The sequence below is a fragment of the Rhinatrema bivittatum genome, chromosome 3 (assembly GCF_901001135.1).
Source record: "Rhinatrema bivittatum chromosome 3, aRhiBiv1.1, whole genome shotgun sequence".
NCBI lineage: Eukaryota > Metazoa > Chordata > Amphibia > Gymnophiona > Rhinatrematidae > Rhinatrema > Rhinatrema bivittatum.
The window spans coordinates 37,882,888-37,899,742 of record NC_042617.1 but is presented as its reverse complement, the minus strand read 5'-3'; the positions used below and the strand labels follow the sequence as shown (position 1 = coordinate 37,899,742).

Here is a 16,855-nt window from a genome sequence, read left to right as displayed (position 1 = left end):
GAAGCAGGTCTAAAATTATCCAGGAACATATTTTTGGATAATTTTAGATTTAACTTGTATTAAAGAAAAAAATAGTGGATTACAGGCCTGGTGGCTCTATATTCCCAAAACCCACAAAGTATTCAATGAACATCAAATTTTGAAGAGTTGGCGCCAGCTTCTGCTCCCCAGTCCTGCATACATTTATCTCAAATGAGCCCTCTTCTGGCCCCCCATCTTCCTGGTATCTTGTCAAATGGTCATCGTCATTCAGGTTTGTGGTAGCTGCTACCACCATCCCAGCCAGCACCTCCTACATGGCTGTGTTTAGCTGAACAAGTTATCCGTTGGGGGAGCTTTATTTAAGTATTGGCCTCAATTTGTATGTTCCTGCCTGCTTGGCTTCATTAATTTGGCAGAGTAGCACTGCTAGAGTACATAACTATGAACCTGGAAGGATGACCAGGTGAGTTTTACTGCCTCTAATCACTGACTTATCAGTAAATCATTTAACCTCCCATTATTCTAGATTAAAGTTGTTAGCTCACTGGGAGACCCAAACAATGTAAACAAAATGAATTGCTTTGGCCCCACAGTGCTAAATAAATTGATAAATGCTATTTAGACACTGACACAGCCGTAGGAGCTTCGTGCTCTGCAGTCCATCTAACTTGACCCGAAACTTAATGGGCCCAGAATTCAAAGATATATACAGTTATCTAAGTTATCCAGATATAACTGGATAACTTCTAGTTAGCTGGTTAAGTTCTATCCGGATGACTTTAGACTTGCTTTTCAGCAGGTCTAACTTATTTAGTTAACTTAATCAAATAAGGTCAATATAGGCACTTGTCTGGTTAAGAGAAATGGATAAGATGCCCTGCTTTGATCAATCCATTGCTCACCCCCAAGATAATCCAGCTATCCATTTAACCGGATAAATTCTTATCTTATCTTATCTAGAACATAGCCACTGCTATTAATTGCATCAGTAGCAAGGGATCTTCTTAGTGTTTGGGTAATTGCCAGGTTCTTGTGGCCTGGTTTTGGCCTCTGTTGGAAACAGGATGTTGGGCTTGATGGACCCTTTGTCTAACCCAGCATGGCAATTTCTTATGTTCTTATGTTCAGATATTCAGCAGCTTCCACCTAGCTGCACAAGTTTTTTATTTGGCGAAGTAGCACTACACATCAGTCTCCGAGAATGGATAGCATGAGAGGGGTTTTTTTTTTGTTGTTTTTTTTTTAAATCTTTATTCATGGATTGAAAGATTCCCCCAAGATTTAATTTCAGCCCTGGGGAATAACTTAGTATGTTTCCCTGCTTAACCCTCCCCCCCTCCCAACACCTCCCCCTCTTCCCCCATACATTAAATTTGTTTTGAGAAGAGGCAGCAGTGGGAATACATGGTGAGTGCACGTCTTCTCCGAGGAAAAGCAGGATGGTTGTGCTCACACATGGGTGACGACATCAGATGGCGCCCTGATGTGGAAAACTTATGTCAAAGATTCTAGAATTTTGACTAGGCACACTGAGCGTGTCCTATACCACGTGTCCATGTGGCGTGCCTCTCCAGTCTCTCTTTCTGTGGAGCTCACTTTGGCTGTTTTGGCCTTGTAGAAAACTTGCTTTTTCTCACAATTTTTGTGGGTTGTTTCTTGTTCCATTGCGGGGTCCCTCTCTGTGCCTTCCCATAGTATCTCCTAGTCAGGGTTTTCAGCGATTTGGGTAAGTTTCCTTTCACGTTCGATTACCCATGGCAGCAGTGCATCATGCCTGCTGGCCATTGACACCCTGCCATCATCCTTTTCAATTCATGCCCCTTTTGTTTCGTCAGACGTCGCCACGTCTGGTTTTCGGCGATGCTCCTAGTGCCTGAGGACCCATGACCATTGTGGATCTGCGTGAGATATGTGTCCTCTGCCTGGGGGCATCGCAAGACGTATGGCAGGGGTGGCAAACCCCGTTCCTCGAGGGCCACCAATCCTCCATCGGTATCGGGCCTCCGCAACGGTCTCCACCAGTCCTGATGCCAGTCGCTGATTCACCTTGAGGGTCTGAAGGCGATCTGGCCATGCCTCCTTCCCTGTCGGTGTTGGCATCGGCAGTGTTCAAGGAGGAGCTGGAGCGCCAGGTCAGCTAGCAGTGGACTGGTCCTATGGCACAGACAGCTCTGGACCCAGTGCCACCCATTCCCATACTGCTTCTGGAGAAGCTCAATGTGCTCATCTGTGAGTTAATGACCCAGCTGGCATCTGTTCCCGAGACAGCATCGGTGCCCGATGAGGCACAGAGGCCTCCCCCTACCGATACAGTGGTCATCGCTGGTTCCTCCAAGGAGGAAGCTCCACTGAGGCTGGCAAAGACACCAAGGCCTGCCACCCCCCCCCCCCCCCCTCACCTTACCCCGTTCAGTTTTACCGGTGGTTGCATCTTTTAGACAAAGGCTGAGCACCTAGGGACCTGTCCCCTGTGGCTTACAGTGAGGATCAGGAACCCTATGACCCCCTGGGGGACATGACATTTCAGCGTCCTCTGTGGGTCTTCCTCAGACCCTTCTCCAGAGGAGCAAAGGAAGTCTGAGGATTTAACCTTCCCACGTTTTGTGAGGGTGATGTCGAAAGCCATCCCTTTTCAGTTAACAGAGGAGGATGCCAGGCACAAAATTCTTGAGATCCTCCAGTTCGTGGAATCTCCTAAGGAGATCGTGGCGGTCCCGATACATGAGATCCTTAAGGACTTGCTACTGAGGATATGGGAATACTCCCTCAATGTGCCTCCCTTTAAGAAAGCAGATGGGGTTTTTGCCCAAAAGGCTGCCGGATTCGATAAGCGTCAACCATCCCACCAGTTGGTAGTGGTTGAATCCACTCAAGGGCCAAGCGCTTTCAGACTCATTCCTCGGCACCCCGGGGAAAGACCATAGAGCGATGGATGCTTTTGTGAGGAAGGTATTTCTTCAAGGCACCATGCTCATTGCTCGTATTGCTTCCTACCAGCTCTACATGAGCCAGTACTCATGGGTTAGCTGGAAGGAGGTGCAGGAGGTGGCTGAGCAGCTGCCTCAACAGCAGCAGGATACCCTCATGTTGCTGGTGCATGAGGGCCTGGAGTGAGGGAAAACACTAGGTCCTTGAGACCTACAATGCTTTTGAGACAGCATTGAGTCTCTCTGTGGTGGGAATTGGTGCCCGCAGAATGGCATGGCTGCGGGCCTTGGATCCCCGACCAGAGGTATAGGAACGACTCACTGACGTGCCAAGTACTGGGGAGAATATCTTCAGAGAGAGGGTGAAGGATGCTGTGGCCCAACTAAGACCCTCTAACAATTCTCTGCAGCACTCTGAACCCATTCTTCTCTTCTAGGAGGCTGGCGAGAAAGGGGCCAAGAGAGTCTTTCTTTCGCCAAAGGAAGTAGTATCCTTCACCCCCTTCTTCGCATCAACACCATCAGGGCTCCCATGGCCGTCCTAGTCAGCAGAGAACCCCTAAGCCCCAGCCGTCTTTCAGTCAACTTCAGGGATGGGGTTTTAACTGGGGTGTAGGGATTATAGGCCAGTTGCCCGTACCCAGGACAATGGATCCTCCGGTCGGGGGCAGGCTGCAGTTCTTTGCAAACCAGTGGTCCAGTATAACCTTGTGGATAATACTTTAAAATCGTCGGCTCAGTGTGCTGCAGCAGTCAAAAAAAAGCAAATAGAATGTTAGGAATTATTAGGAAGGGAATGGTTAATAAAATGGAAAATGTCATAATGCCTCTATATCGCTCCATGGTGAGATCACACCTTGAATACTGCGTACAATTCTGGTCGCCGCATCTCAAAAAAGATATATAGTTGCGATGGTGACCAAAATGATAAAGGGGATGGAACAGCTCCCCTGTGAGGAAAGGCTGAAGAGGTTAGGGCTGTTCAGCTTGGAGAAGAGAAGGCTGAGGGGGGATGTGATAGAGGTCTTTAAGATCATGAGAGGTCTTGAACGAGTAGATATGAATCGGTTATTTACACTTTCGAATAATAGAAGGACTAGGGGGCATTCTATGAAATTAGCAAGTAGCACATTTAAGACTAATCGGAGAAAATTCTTTTTCACTCAACACACAATAAAGCTCTGGAATTTGTTGTCAGAGGATGTGGTTAGTGCAGTTAGTGTAGCTGGGTTCAAAAAAGGTTTGGATAAGTTCTTGGAGGAGAAGTCCATTAACGGCTATTAATCAAATTTACTTAGGGAATAGCCACTGCTATTAATTGCATCAGTAGCATGGGATCTTCTTAGTGTTTGGGTAATTGCCAGGTTCTTGTGGCCTGGTTTGGCTTGATGGACCCTTGGTCTGACCCAGCATGGCAATTTCTTATGTTCTTATGGAGCATTGGGTTCTGTCCATTGTCCATCAAGGGTACCAATTTAATCTATTGGGTGTCCCACCAAATTGCCCTCTAAGCCCATCTTTGGGGACTGGTAGTGCATCAGGAGGTACTATTAACAGAGCTCTCCTTCCTCTTAATGGCCAGAGCGGTCAAGCCTGTACCACCAGGGCAAAGAAGGCGGGGATTCTACCTCAGGTACTTCCCGATTCCAAAGAGAACAGGAGGACTCGTCGCATCCTAGACCTTCAACAAGTTTCTAAGAATTGAAAAGTTCAAGTTGGTCTCCCTAGGCACCTTGATCTTCCTTTTGCCAAAAGGGGACTGGATATGCTCCCTCGACCTAAAGGATGCATACACTCATGTTGAGATCTTCACCGGTCCCAGAAAGTATCTCCAATTTGGGTGGGAAATCAGCACTTCCAGTACCGGATGTTGCCATTTGGGCTCATGTCAGCCCCATGGGTCTTCACAAAATGCCTGGCCGTGGTGGCAGTATACCTCTGCAGACTGGGAGGGCATGTTTTCCCACATTGGGATGAATGGCTGGTCAAGAGCACGTCTCGGGCAGGGGCCACCAGGTCCATGCACATGACCATCCGGGCGATGGAGTCACAAGGGTTCGTTGTCAACTACCCAAAGTCCCACCTCAGCCTGTCACTTCAATTGGACTTCATAGGAGCCCTGTTAGACACGGCGCAGGCCAAGGCCTTCTGCCTTGCCAGAGGACCATCACCTTGATGACCATCGCAGCAGAGATCCAACAGAGCCAGCAGGTGTCAGCCTGGCACATGTTGAGGCTATTGTGCCATATGGCTGCAACTGCTTGTCATCTCTTGGCACGTTTACACATGCACAGAGCCCAATGGACCCTGAGGTTGTAGTGGCACCAGATCACTCAGCCTCCAGGATTGTATCTGAGTCAGCCCATCTTTCTGGGACTCATTGTCCTGGTGGTGGGTACTTTCAAATCTGGAACAGGGGATCTCTTTTCAAATTTTTCCTACCCAAATTGTCCTAACCACGGATGCATCCACCCTGGTTGGGGAGCTCAAGTAGATGGTCTCAGCACCCAGGGTCTCTGGTCCATTCAGGAATGCTCTTGACAAACCAGCTTCCAGGATTTTTGGCGATCAGGTACGCACTATGGACTTTCTGAGATCTGTTGTCCAACAAAGTTGTCCTGATCCAAACAGACAACCAGGTAGTCATGTGGTATGTCTACAAGCAGGGAGGCATGGGATCATACTTCTGTGTCAGGAAGCGGTCCAGATAAGATTAGTGCCCTGTCCCATGGGATGGTGCTCAGGGCCATGTACCTGGCCAGGACAGAGAACATGGTAGCGGACAGGCTGAGTTGAGCTTTCAGACCTCACCAGTGGTCCCTGGACCAGGGGGTAGTGAATCATATGTTCTGCCTCTGGGGGAACCTGGTTGTAGATCTGTTTGCATCCCCCTGCAACATGAAGGTGCCTTGGTTCTGATCTCTATACAGATAAGTCGGCAAACCAGCCTTGGACACCCTTGCCCATCACTGGAGCAAGGGTCTTCTATATACGTATCCTCCTATTCCCTTAGTGGCAAAGACTCTCTCTTGAAGCTTTGCGAGGTCAGAGGGACTATGATCCTCATAGTCCCTCATTGGCCGAGACAGACCTGGTTTCCACTCCTACAGGAGTTGTCTATGCAGAGACCGATCAGTCTGGGGACTCCCCAGTGACTGCCATCAAAATTATGACCACCTAGCTCAGGTACTTCAGGTCAGAGATGCACAGAGCTCAAAAGGAGCTTTCAGCAGCTGAGCTAACACCACATTTAAGCCCCAAGACACAGCGGGAGGCCCTATGGTGTGGCCTTCTGCTCACACCATATGGAAAACCTCCTCCACTTCAGTCCATAGGGCTTTTTAAAAGCCACCAGGACCCGAGGTACATCCTCTGAAAGATCAAGGTAGGCTGTGGCATCCCAACCTCCAGGCCCTGTCGCACACACCTAGATTTTGAGAGGTTAATCGTGCAGGCGCTTGATCTTTCAAAGGATGTGTCTCGGGTCCTGGTGGCTTCTAGAAAGCCCTATGGACTGAAGAGGAAGAGGTTTTCGTATGGTGTGAGCAGAAGGCCCTAGATCCATTCTCCTGCTCCACACAAAAACTGCTTGACTACCTTCTACACCTATCAGAAGCTGGCTCAAAAACCAATTCCGTTAGAGTTCATCTTAGTGCAATTGGCGCGTACCACCAAAGTGTCGATGATATGCTCATCTCTGTACAGCCTTTAGTTGTATGTTTCATGTGGGGCCTGCTGTAATTGAAGCCTTCGCTAAGGCCTCCCACTGTGTCTTGGGTCCTTAACTGATGAAAGCTCCTTTTGAGCCACTGTGCATCTGTGACCTGAAGTACCTGACCTAGATGATCATATTTTTGGTAATGGTCACTTCCAGCAAGCAGGGTCAGCAAGCTCCAGGTCTTAATGACTTATCTACCTTACACTGTTTTATCATGATAGGGTGGTCTTGTGTATGCACCCTAAATTCCTGCCTAGGATTTCCATCTTAACCAGTCAGTCATCCTGCCAATATTCTTGCCCAGGTCCCATTTGCACCAAGGCGAATGAGCACTGCACAGTTTGAACTACAAGTGAACCTTAGCCTTCTATCTGGAGCAGGCAGAAGTCCATAGAGAGTCCACCCAACTTTTTTGTTTCTTTTGTTAAGAATAGGTTGGGCATTGCTGTTGCCAAACACACACTATCCAGTTGGCTAGTAGATTGCATCTCCTTCTGTTATGCCCAGGCAGGACTGCATCTTGGGGGTCATGTCAAGGCTCATTCTGTCAGAGCCATGGCAGTGTCTGTGGCCCACTTGCAAGCAGTTCTCATGGAGGAGATCTGCAAGGCTGTGATGTGGAGTTCTCTCCAGACATTCACATGTCGTCATTGTCTAGATGGGGGTTGGCAAATGCAACAGCAGGATCGACCAGTCCTCCGGTACCTGTTTTGAGGTTTAGAACTCAACTCTCCCTATCTAAGGCCTGTTTAGATTCAGGCTGTCTCCCCCTCTATTATCAACAGCATTGGTGTTGTGCCCGATGGCACCTAGGTGTGTGTGTGTCTTTTTGTGGTAGGGAACAGCCTGTAGCTAGGGATTCACCCATGTGTGAGGACTGTCATCCTGCTTGTCCTTGGAGAAAGTAGAGTTGTTTACCTGTAACAAGTGTTCTCCGAGGAAAGCAGGATATCAGTCCTCACGAAACCCACCCGCCACCACTCAGAGTTGGGTTTCTCCTATCTTTTATTTTAATCATAATTCTATGTTTCGAGACTGAAGAGGGGACCCCACGTGGATGTATGGTATAGGGCATGTTGGATGCAGTGTGCCTAGCCAAAGTTCTAGAAACTCTGACAGAAGTTTTCCGCATCGCGGCTCCATCTGATGATGTCACCCGTGTGTAAAGACTTAGCATCCTGCTGTCCTGGGAGAACACCTGTTATAGGTAAGCACCTCTGCTTTCTTGCCCACCCTATCCAAGTACAGTCCATTCTTTCTTCAGTCTCCTCCTCACCAGCTCTCTTGTTCGTGTTTTTTTTCCTCTCATCTCGCTTCAAAATTCCTTCTTTTCCTATTCCAGACGCAGCCCTCTCCCTTTTTCTCCTTGCTGCTGCCTCCCAGGCTTCAAACCTGGCTTCAGACATCTCCCTTACTACTATTTATCCTATCTGTAGTGCTAATCGATGTCCACAGCACCCTCCCTCGGGGCTGAAGATGCTTCCATCTCCTCTTGCTGGGGCCCTGATCAGAGGTGAAAACGCTCCCACAGCTTTTCTTGCCAGCTGACAAAATCCACTCGCTCCAGTTGAGTGCATTTTCAAAGCCCTGATTTTACTTACCTCTGAATGACAAGCGTGTTTGTGCCACACTGAAGCCTGTAAGCAGGGTAAACAATGAAAGGATAATGGATCGTCAAAGCATTGCCTGCCTAAAGATTACTCTGAAGCGCCGTTGGGTTAATGTGAGAGAGAGGAGGGCCTAGTGATAGTGTTCCCTCAGAGTGAAAGCAAACATTGGTCTGATTTTTTTTTTTTTTTTTTTTTTTTGGGAGAGCCCTAATGAATGTTCATGAGGTTTATTTGCATGCAGTGGCTCTGCCTGTCACTGTCGATAACTGGCCCAGGCAGCACAGGTGTACATGCAGCACGAGTTGCCTATGAATAATACCAGACTTTTTTGCCTTGTGTCTTAAAGGGCAGACTGACTGCTGCTGGTGCTGCTGCCGCCATGTAGGTAGAATTACCGATCCCCCTTCTCTCTCTCTCTCTCTCTCTCTCTCTGGCACTTTGAATCCCACCCACCAGATTCTCCTCTGTATCTATTTACATTATACTCATCTAGGTCACCTCAAGGGCATGTTTTTTTTATTTTATTCTCCATTGAATGTTATCTGTTAGCTCATAGCTCGCTGGCCTAAATTTTATGAGTTTAGTAAATGACACCAGACCTGTGATCTACATTGGCCACACTCTCAGTGTCGGGAAGCTGGGCTTGATGGACTTTAGATCTGCTGCAGCATGGCTCTTCTCATGTTCTTAAATAACAGCAGCTGTCTGCAGGAGTTTGCTCTCGTGGATTTCTCTGGGTCATGTTGAGTCCATGTATGTCAAGGGCCTGATATCTAAGGGCTTAGCTGAGAGGGAACCTGTTTGGGAGCAAGATCTGGGGGAAGCCTGCGATGAAGGGAATCGGATGGCAACAGTACATGATCAAGCACCACATGGGTAAATGTTGGTAGACCGCTTCGCAGCAAGCTGCCTCCTGAAAGATGGCGTCTGCTGCTGCACGTGGGCTGAAGAGGCAGTATGACTTTTTTTTTTTTTTTTCTCGTTGCAGGTCAGGAGGACGAGTCCACGTCTTCCCAGGGCTTGCACAGCTACTTTCGCCAGGCAAGCCTGGCTCTCCGTGAGATCATTCAGTTCCCAGGAGTTTGGGACCCCTTTGTGCAGAGTTACGTAGATGTAAGAGAACTTTTTTTTTTGATTTGTGTTTGTCTCTCGGGACAGGTGAAAATTTTTTTTTTTTATTCTTTTTTAAAATAGCTGTAAGCTGCTTAAGGGCAATCCTTGGGACTGATTTACCTACAACAAATTTCAGAAGTTAGTGAGACCTGTGCCCACCCAGAGAGGCCATGCCATGCCACAGTGTGCTGCCTAGCGAGTCGCTGAGATCCGAGTGCCACGTTAGGCTCCTGCTCCTTAGTGCGAGGTACGGTATCGCTTCAGCCGCAGGGCAGCTTTAGAAATGCTGCAGGCTCCTCCTTCCTACATGGAAAGAGATGGGAAAGGGGATTCCTCGTGCCAGACATGTGAGGAAGGGGAGAATCTTTGCAGGGAAGCTGGGTTAAGTGACCAAGCTACTGAGGCTTGAATTGGCGGGAGAAGAATTTTTCTGTCACAGATCGGATTTAACCAGCTTTGATTATAAAATATTTTGCCATAATATATATTCCTGCTAGAGCTATCAAGTTTCCCTCGGTGGTCAGAAGACTCCATTCTCCTTGACCAGAGGGTGCTTTTTATCCTTTTTTCACCTGTTCTCTAGTGCAGCGATTCTCAACCAGTGTGTTGCCACGCAGCGGCAGGTGTGTCGCGTGCTACCAGTCTCGCGCTGCTCTTCCCCACCTTCCCTCACCGAGTGAGAGGGATAATCTTCCACTGCTGCCGTTGCCGCCTGGGCTATCAGCACGTTCAAGCCTGGATGGGAACGGCAGCAGTGTTAGTGGAGGCTGGAAACTGCGGCTGGGCCTTTTCTTCTTCCCGCACCTTCCCCCACCCTGGCCCAGAACAGGAAGTGATGTGCAGTGAGGTGCGCGGGAAGAAGAAAGAGCCATGCCGCATGGAAAAGTAGCGGCGGGCAGCATCTGCGCCCAAAGCAAAATCAGAAGCAGCCAGAAATCAGCACAGGAGACAGCAGCTTGAGCCTCTCGTGGCCGATGGGATTCTTCTTTCTTGGCCTGCGGGGGCTGGAGGAAGAGGCTGCTGCAGCTACCATTTGTGCTCGGGAGGGGGCAGGACATGAGAGAGCCAGCCAGCCTGTCTGTAAGTGAATGTATGTGTGATTGTGAGTGAGAGCCTGTGTGTAAGCAAGAGCATTTGATTGAGGTCATCTGTGTAAAGTGTGTGAGAGAGCATGTGTGTGTGATTGAGAGAAACTGGTCAGAGAGGTGGTGTGTGTGTGTGTGTGTATAGGAGAGACAATGCAAGTGACTGGTGAGGGAGATGACTGGAATGTGTGTGTGTATGAGAGAAAGTGATTGTGGGAATGAAAAGCCTCTGCATGTGGAGAGAGCTAGCATAGGAGTGAGAAGCCTGTGTATGTAAGACAGAACATGGAAGTGGGAAGCGTGTGTGTGTGTGAGAGACAGAGAGACTGGTCGTGGGCCCTAAGGAAGAGGACCATGAGTACAGAGCTTCAGCCACTACTGCTTCTGCTGTGTGCTACGGCCTGCATGGAAGAGGAGTAGGAGAGCTGCTGGAGGGGGATAGTAAAGGTGGGTTTTAAGTTTATTTTTCTTGATTGACTGCCATTTTAATTACTGAATATTATGTGATGTGTCTGCTGTTTTGAAATATTTTATTGGTGGTTGGAGAATTTTAAATAATTTTTATGAGTTATTAATTGTTGGATACAGGTGTAACTGTGTGCGGATTAGTTTATGTGCATTACTACAGATCCTGGGAGTATGTTAGGTCGGTTCTGTGTCTGTTACCGAGATGAGATATTTTACTAGCATGTAAGCATTTGTATCAGTCTTATTTGTTGTGTTTTCTCAAGAGGACATGCATTGGTGGTAAACTGCTGTCTTTTCATAAGTAGGGCTATTGAGCCTGGTAGTTGAGGTTTATGTTGCTGTTACTGAGATGACCCTAGAATCAGAATATATTTTTTGTACAGTGAGTCGTATGGGGAATGTCATAATTCTGCTTTACATCCATAATTGTGGGTCGGGGGGGGGGGGGGTTCCCGTGGATGCAAACTGTACTTTTACATCTAGCCCCGTGACTACCATGGGTCAGTGTGTCACGCATGTGAGAACCATCTGTCAGGTGTGTCCTGACAGAAAAAAGGGTGAGAACCGCTGCTCTAGTGTGTTTCAGAGGCATCGCTCCTTTTACAGTGAGGAGCTTATGAAATAAAACTCGCGGTATAGAAGTTTAGCAGGCTAGTTAGTGCAAAAAAAATAATAAATTATGTGCATGGTAAAATGCTCCTTAACAGGCTATGCAAAGTATTTTTATTGTGCACACATTTCATTTTTTCTGCATTAGCATGACCATGTTAGCAATATGCACAGTAACTTAAACAAAAAAAAACAGCTTATGCTATGCTGTCAGGTGTAAGCCTGCTGAAATCCTCATGCTAGCCAGCCCTTTCACTTTTGACTGCTCAGCACGAGGGATTTCCTTTCCCTTCTGCTGAACTCTGCGCAGAGGAGGAGGTCCCCATCAGCCAGTGCCCCACCTGCCCCTCCGGACCCAGGTTTTATCAGCGCAAGAGGGGCGGAGGGAGAGTTCCTCACAGGCATTGGCTGCCGTGCAGGCAGGGGGAGGGGCTGTGGTGAGAGATTGGGGATGGATCTCTGGTGTACTGGGATGAGGAGGGAGTGGAAATTCCCTGTGTTAACAGGCTGAAAGTGTGAGGGCATGTCAGCAAGGGGGATTTCAAGACTTTCTGTGAATGGTAGCACCTAGTGCGAGGCAGGTGTGCTACCCTTTTCCAAGGCCACGGAAAATAGTGGGTGAGATCAGCATAACACGCTATTTTCCTGTGGGACCGGTGATGTCTAACTCATGCATGCTCCAAGACTCTGCTAATTTCAACATGATCTCTTTAACATCCTGAGAGCATGTCGTAATATGCACGTTAAGGCCTTGCTGCATAACTCATGGTTTTTTACCGCTCACAGAAGGCCCTTAGCATGCATTTTAAACTTTTATTGCACAGGCTCCTAATCTTCCTGGTAAGAGATTTTGGACAGAATCGCATGCATCACTCGCACAGAGTCGCCAAACCATGCAGCGGAAAGTTAGCATTGCCCAGTTGCTTTGAACGCTGCCTCTGCAGCATCCTCTGTCCTGTCTGGGCTGGGGAGCGAAAGAGCTGAGCCAGGAAGAAAGCCAAGGTCCTCTGTGTAGCAGCAAGCAGCACTCTCTCTCTTCACTGGGCCAATCCCCAAAATAGTGACGTTTTGAAATGTCTTTCAATCCAAGAACCAGCTGTCTAAACCAGGTTTACTGAACTGCAGGGTGTCAAAGTGTGATCCCCAGGTACTGGCACTACTGGAGATGGGGGAGGAGCTCAAAGCCCATTTCTGCTAAACTAGTTTCTTCTCTCTGTAGCTTCTAGATCATTATGGCCACTGTGATGACGTTGAGGAGATGCTGAGAAAGTATGCTTACGATTCCAAGTATCCGTCTAATCCCAATGCCCACGTGTACCTGTACAAATATCTGAAGAAAAATCATGAAGCCCCAAAGAAACTGATACAAGTTCTCAAGGTAGGGCACGCATTGAGCGTCGGGAGTGTGAAATGGCGGGGGTCTGCCATGGAAGCCTCTTTCATGTCTCTCTTATTGAGAGGCCTTATCGAGTTTTTTTATTTTCTCTTTGGTCATGTCAGAGCTGCAAAATGCTCTGAATTAGTAAAATATCCCTGGCCACTAAATACTTTTTGGTTTTAATTTGTTTCTATTTTTTGCTTAATATCAGGAAAAGTGAATCCTTTTTATGTTGGATTTTAAATCAATTTGAATAAACTCCCTATAAAACACCCAAAAAAATTTTTTTAAGGAAAGAGTGGAAAGTTTCATATTTATTTTATTTATTTATTTAATCGTTTTATATAGCGAAGTTTAGCTAGATGCCTTCACTCCGGGTTACATTTGGAACAATGCAATACATGTGAAGAGACCATAAAAACGCAATACAGTAAACTGGTTGAGCCGGGCGTGTTATATGATGATATAGTATAAAACGAGATCTAACAAGGTATAATAGTATGATTAAATAGAACAAGAAAACCGGTAGTTCAACGATTAGGATACATTACCTCCATGTAATGTACTGCTTTTAATCATTAACGATCCACCTCCTTCCTAGATTTTTTTTTAATTACTTTATATAAGACGTGTATCAAAACAATTTCTGAAAACGTCCTTCAACTGCTTGTCTATCGATATTGTTTTGTTGTTCAATCTGACCTTTTAACGCCTAAAAATAGCCAATTTACCTTCAGATTTCTTTACTCCATAAATCACAGTGAAAACGTTTCTTATATTAAATGTAAAAAACCGACTTGTATCAGTCTGTCACTGTCCACTCGACAAGGCCTTGTATCGGACCCGGAACGAGTCTTTCCTCAGGGGATGTGCCTGGTTTACAGAAAGTCTGATTCGCTGGTTGGTGCATTTTATAGCGATTTTTTTTTTTTTTTTTTTTCCTCTGGGTCTTTTTCAAACCATTAGGTTCCTCATAATTTTCCCTTCGCCTCCTCAGTTTGAAGATCTCAGGTGTTCATGGCTTCTCTTAAGAAACGCTCTAGATACGCACCTTAGCTGATCCTTTTATGCTCCCCCCCCCCTTCATTCAAAACCAAGCAATCGCGCTTTACATAAATTGCCGTCATCTCCTGTTGTCAGACTAATGCATTCCAGTCTAACTCTCCATTTATACGATGCGGCGTTTGAGTTTTTAAAGTGAATATCCAGTATTTAGTGGACAAGGATATTTTTGGAGTTGGGAATAACTGAGTGGTAATATCCTATCCATAAATTTATGGTGCTCGGTATTCAGAATTAGTAAAAGGCATTAGAGCCCGTGACTTGGCCCTCACCAGGGGACTTATGCCTACGAAGTATAACGGGCCCTTTTTCTCTAGGGGCCTGCATTCAAAAACATGGAGAGCAGGATTAGATTTCAGAGTCTTAAATTGCCACAGTGACTCTGGAAATTGGGGAAAGCACAGGGCAAATTTGGAAAAACTGTATTGCTTTTTTGCCCCTGGTCACTTCTCAGGCCTTCCTATAGAGTAATTTAGTTTCCCATAAACTAAGATGCCTACAAAACCTTGCCCAGGTGACTTTCAGTGAGGCTGTTTTGGGAAGTCCCTGAATGCTGAGCTCCTTCGTGAGATGGGATGTGTGTGTGTGTGTAAGCAGGATCTGGAGGAAAGCCCTTAGATTTTATTGGGGAGGTTATTTTTAAAAGGACGTGCATACATAGACTCAGTTTTTGCATGCAGAATTGCCTTTTGAAAATCAACTGGGGTTCGGCACATGTAAAATAATGTATGTAACTCGATTATGCGTGTATTTGGGTTTTTTTGCATAAACGCAAGAGGCATTCTTGGGGTTGCAGTTGAGGGCAGTGAAAACATTTCCATGCATACTTTTGAATTTTGAAAGTATGCACATAAATCTTCAAGCATGAAATGAAAGGTAGTCGGGAGCAGGTGTAACTTCGTGTGTATGTCAGCACATACCTGGAATGCCTTTGTATTTTCAAAGCAGACTTGTGCATGTATCAGTTTGCTGCTAAAACTTTACCCACATTAAGGTCAGGATCCAAGTTTCAGAAGACCAGCTGGCAGTGTTACAGGATCACATGGGTAAAAATCTATGGTAAAAGCACTGCAAAATATCCACCCTGAAGGTATGTTACTTTGAGTACACTCCTCAGAGCTCTTATAGGAAAGATTATTAGTATTATTTTAAACATTTTTTTAGCTGTAGGATTGCTAAAGTATGGGTTTATATAGAAATTTTGGTCAAAGCCAGGAATCCCAGATCTGGTGGCACCGATTATCTCCAGAGGTGAGGCCTGAAATCACCCTTGAAGACTTCTGAATCCACCAGATGCTTTAGCCTCCCGCAGTTTTAAGCTAAGGGTTGTCGCCAGCAAACCTGCATACAAAAGTACACATGCACCTTAAGGGTGTGGCTTTTATTCAGGACATCCTGCAATAGCTGCTGTTCTGCAGAGGCCCCAATCCAAGCTTTGAGAAGTTGCTGGACAGTTAATAGTGCTGAGTACCTCTTTAATGTCAGTGTGCAGCTGCTGTCCTCCATGTGTCATGCAGTACAAATATTGCCCCACCCTGCAGTGAGAATCGGTGGTGTTTATTATAGAAGAAATGTTTGTGGTTTTCTTTTTTTGTTGGCAGCAAGCTTGAGGCATAGATATTTCCTTGGGATTCAGATCTGGGAGGGTTGGCGTGTTAGAGAGAAAAATGAAACATATAGTCGTCTTTTTTTTTTTTTTTTTTCTTTCGACAAGCAGTGCTGAATTAACTATGACATATGAAGTGACGACATCCAGTGGCAGTGAACAGACCTCGCTCCAAGCATGTGCAGGAATTCCTGCTCGGGTGTTGCCCTATGAGTCCCCATAGGCCTTATTTTATTTTATTTTTTTTCTTTTCTTTTCTCCCTCCAAGCAGTGTGGCGATATGAACTTCTATCTCTCTAGCTTTCCTTGTTGTATCTAAATTTTTCTATCTATAAAGTAGACTCAGCCCTAGGAAGATGTACTAACTGCTTTGCAAACCGATTCAGCTCCTGCAGTGTTTGGGATGCTTAACACGTTTTCAAAAAATCAACTCTGATTCCACCCTGGAGGAGACAGCATGCCTTCCCTAAGATCAAGTGAATACTCACTTCACTTGCACACAGGGTACTCGCACATCAATCTACAGCTAGAGAAGTGATGATGGTTTTGGGCCACACGGCAGCAATCCACGGGATTGCGACACCTCCAGCGGGGTTTTTGTTTATAGTGGGATCAGCTGACTTAACCTCTGACTACAAAAGTACAGATTTTGATTGAAATGAAACAGGATCTACATTGGTGGCTACACCCTCTCAGTCTTCAAGAGGGTTCACCATTATGTTCCACTCTGCACTAAGTAATGTGGGCAATGGATGCCTCCACACGAGGTTGGAGATCACACACAGGCTCTTTTCGGACTCGACGAACTTGATCATGCCAAGAAAAATTTTAAATCAATCTCCTAGAATTGAGAGCAGTCTGATACGCTCTAAAAACCTTTACTAGACTCAAAGGCAGGAGCGTCCTTATCCAGACAGCCAGCCAAGTCACCATGTTCTGTGTAACCAAACAAGGAGGCACAAGGGCATGGGCTCTTTGCCTAGAAGCGATAAAGATATGGGGATGGGCAACCAAACGTCACCATGCCATCGTCCCTGCAAGCCTGCTACCTTCCAGCGATTTCCAACACAGCAGATTGTCTCAGCAGTCTGTTCAGCTGAACCTTCAAGGTGCTTCTCCTATGTTTTTATCACACCTTGGCTGACCACGAACCAAAAGGAAGAGAAAAACTCAAGATTCAGTCTGTCTTAAAAATCAAAAGTTTCTTTTTACTTTATGCCGGGATAAAATACAGTATGAGAGAGAATAACAGGCAATCGATTGGTTGGTGATTCTCTTCCTGGGAAAGGTGTTATGA

The 16,855-nt window shown here is 46.4% G+C and overlaps 1 protein-coding gene across 3 annotated transcripts in view; it reads left to right on the top strand.

The window, feature by feature from the left end:
- Positions 1–16,855, top strand: part of TAF1A (TATA-box binding protein associated factor, RNA polymerase I subunit A) — a 74,395-nt gene that overhangs the window by 37,033 nt on the left and 20,507 nt on the right. For 2 of the 3 annotated variants that reach the window (XM_029593151.1, XM_029593149.1), the window contains 2 exons: positions 9,226–9,350; positions 12,732–12,890. In XM_029593151.1, coding sequence (XP_029449011.1) covers positions 9,226–9,350; positions 12,732–12,890 — 284 coding nt within the window. The remainder of the gene's footprint in view (positions 1–9,225; positions 9,351–12,731; positions 12,891–16,855) is intronic. The other variant, XM_029593150.1, reaches the window with a different exon arrangement.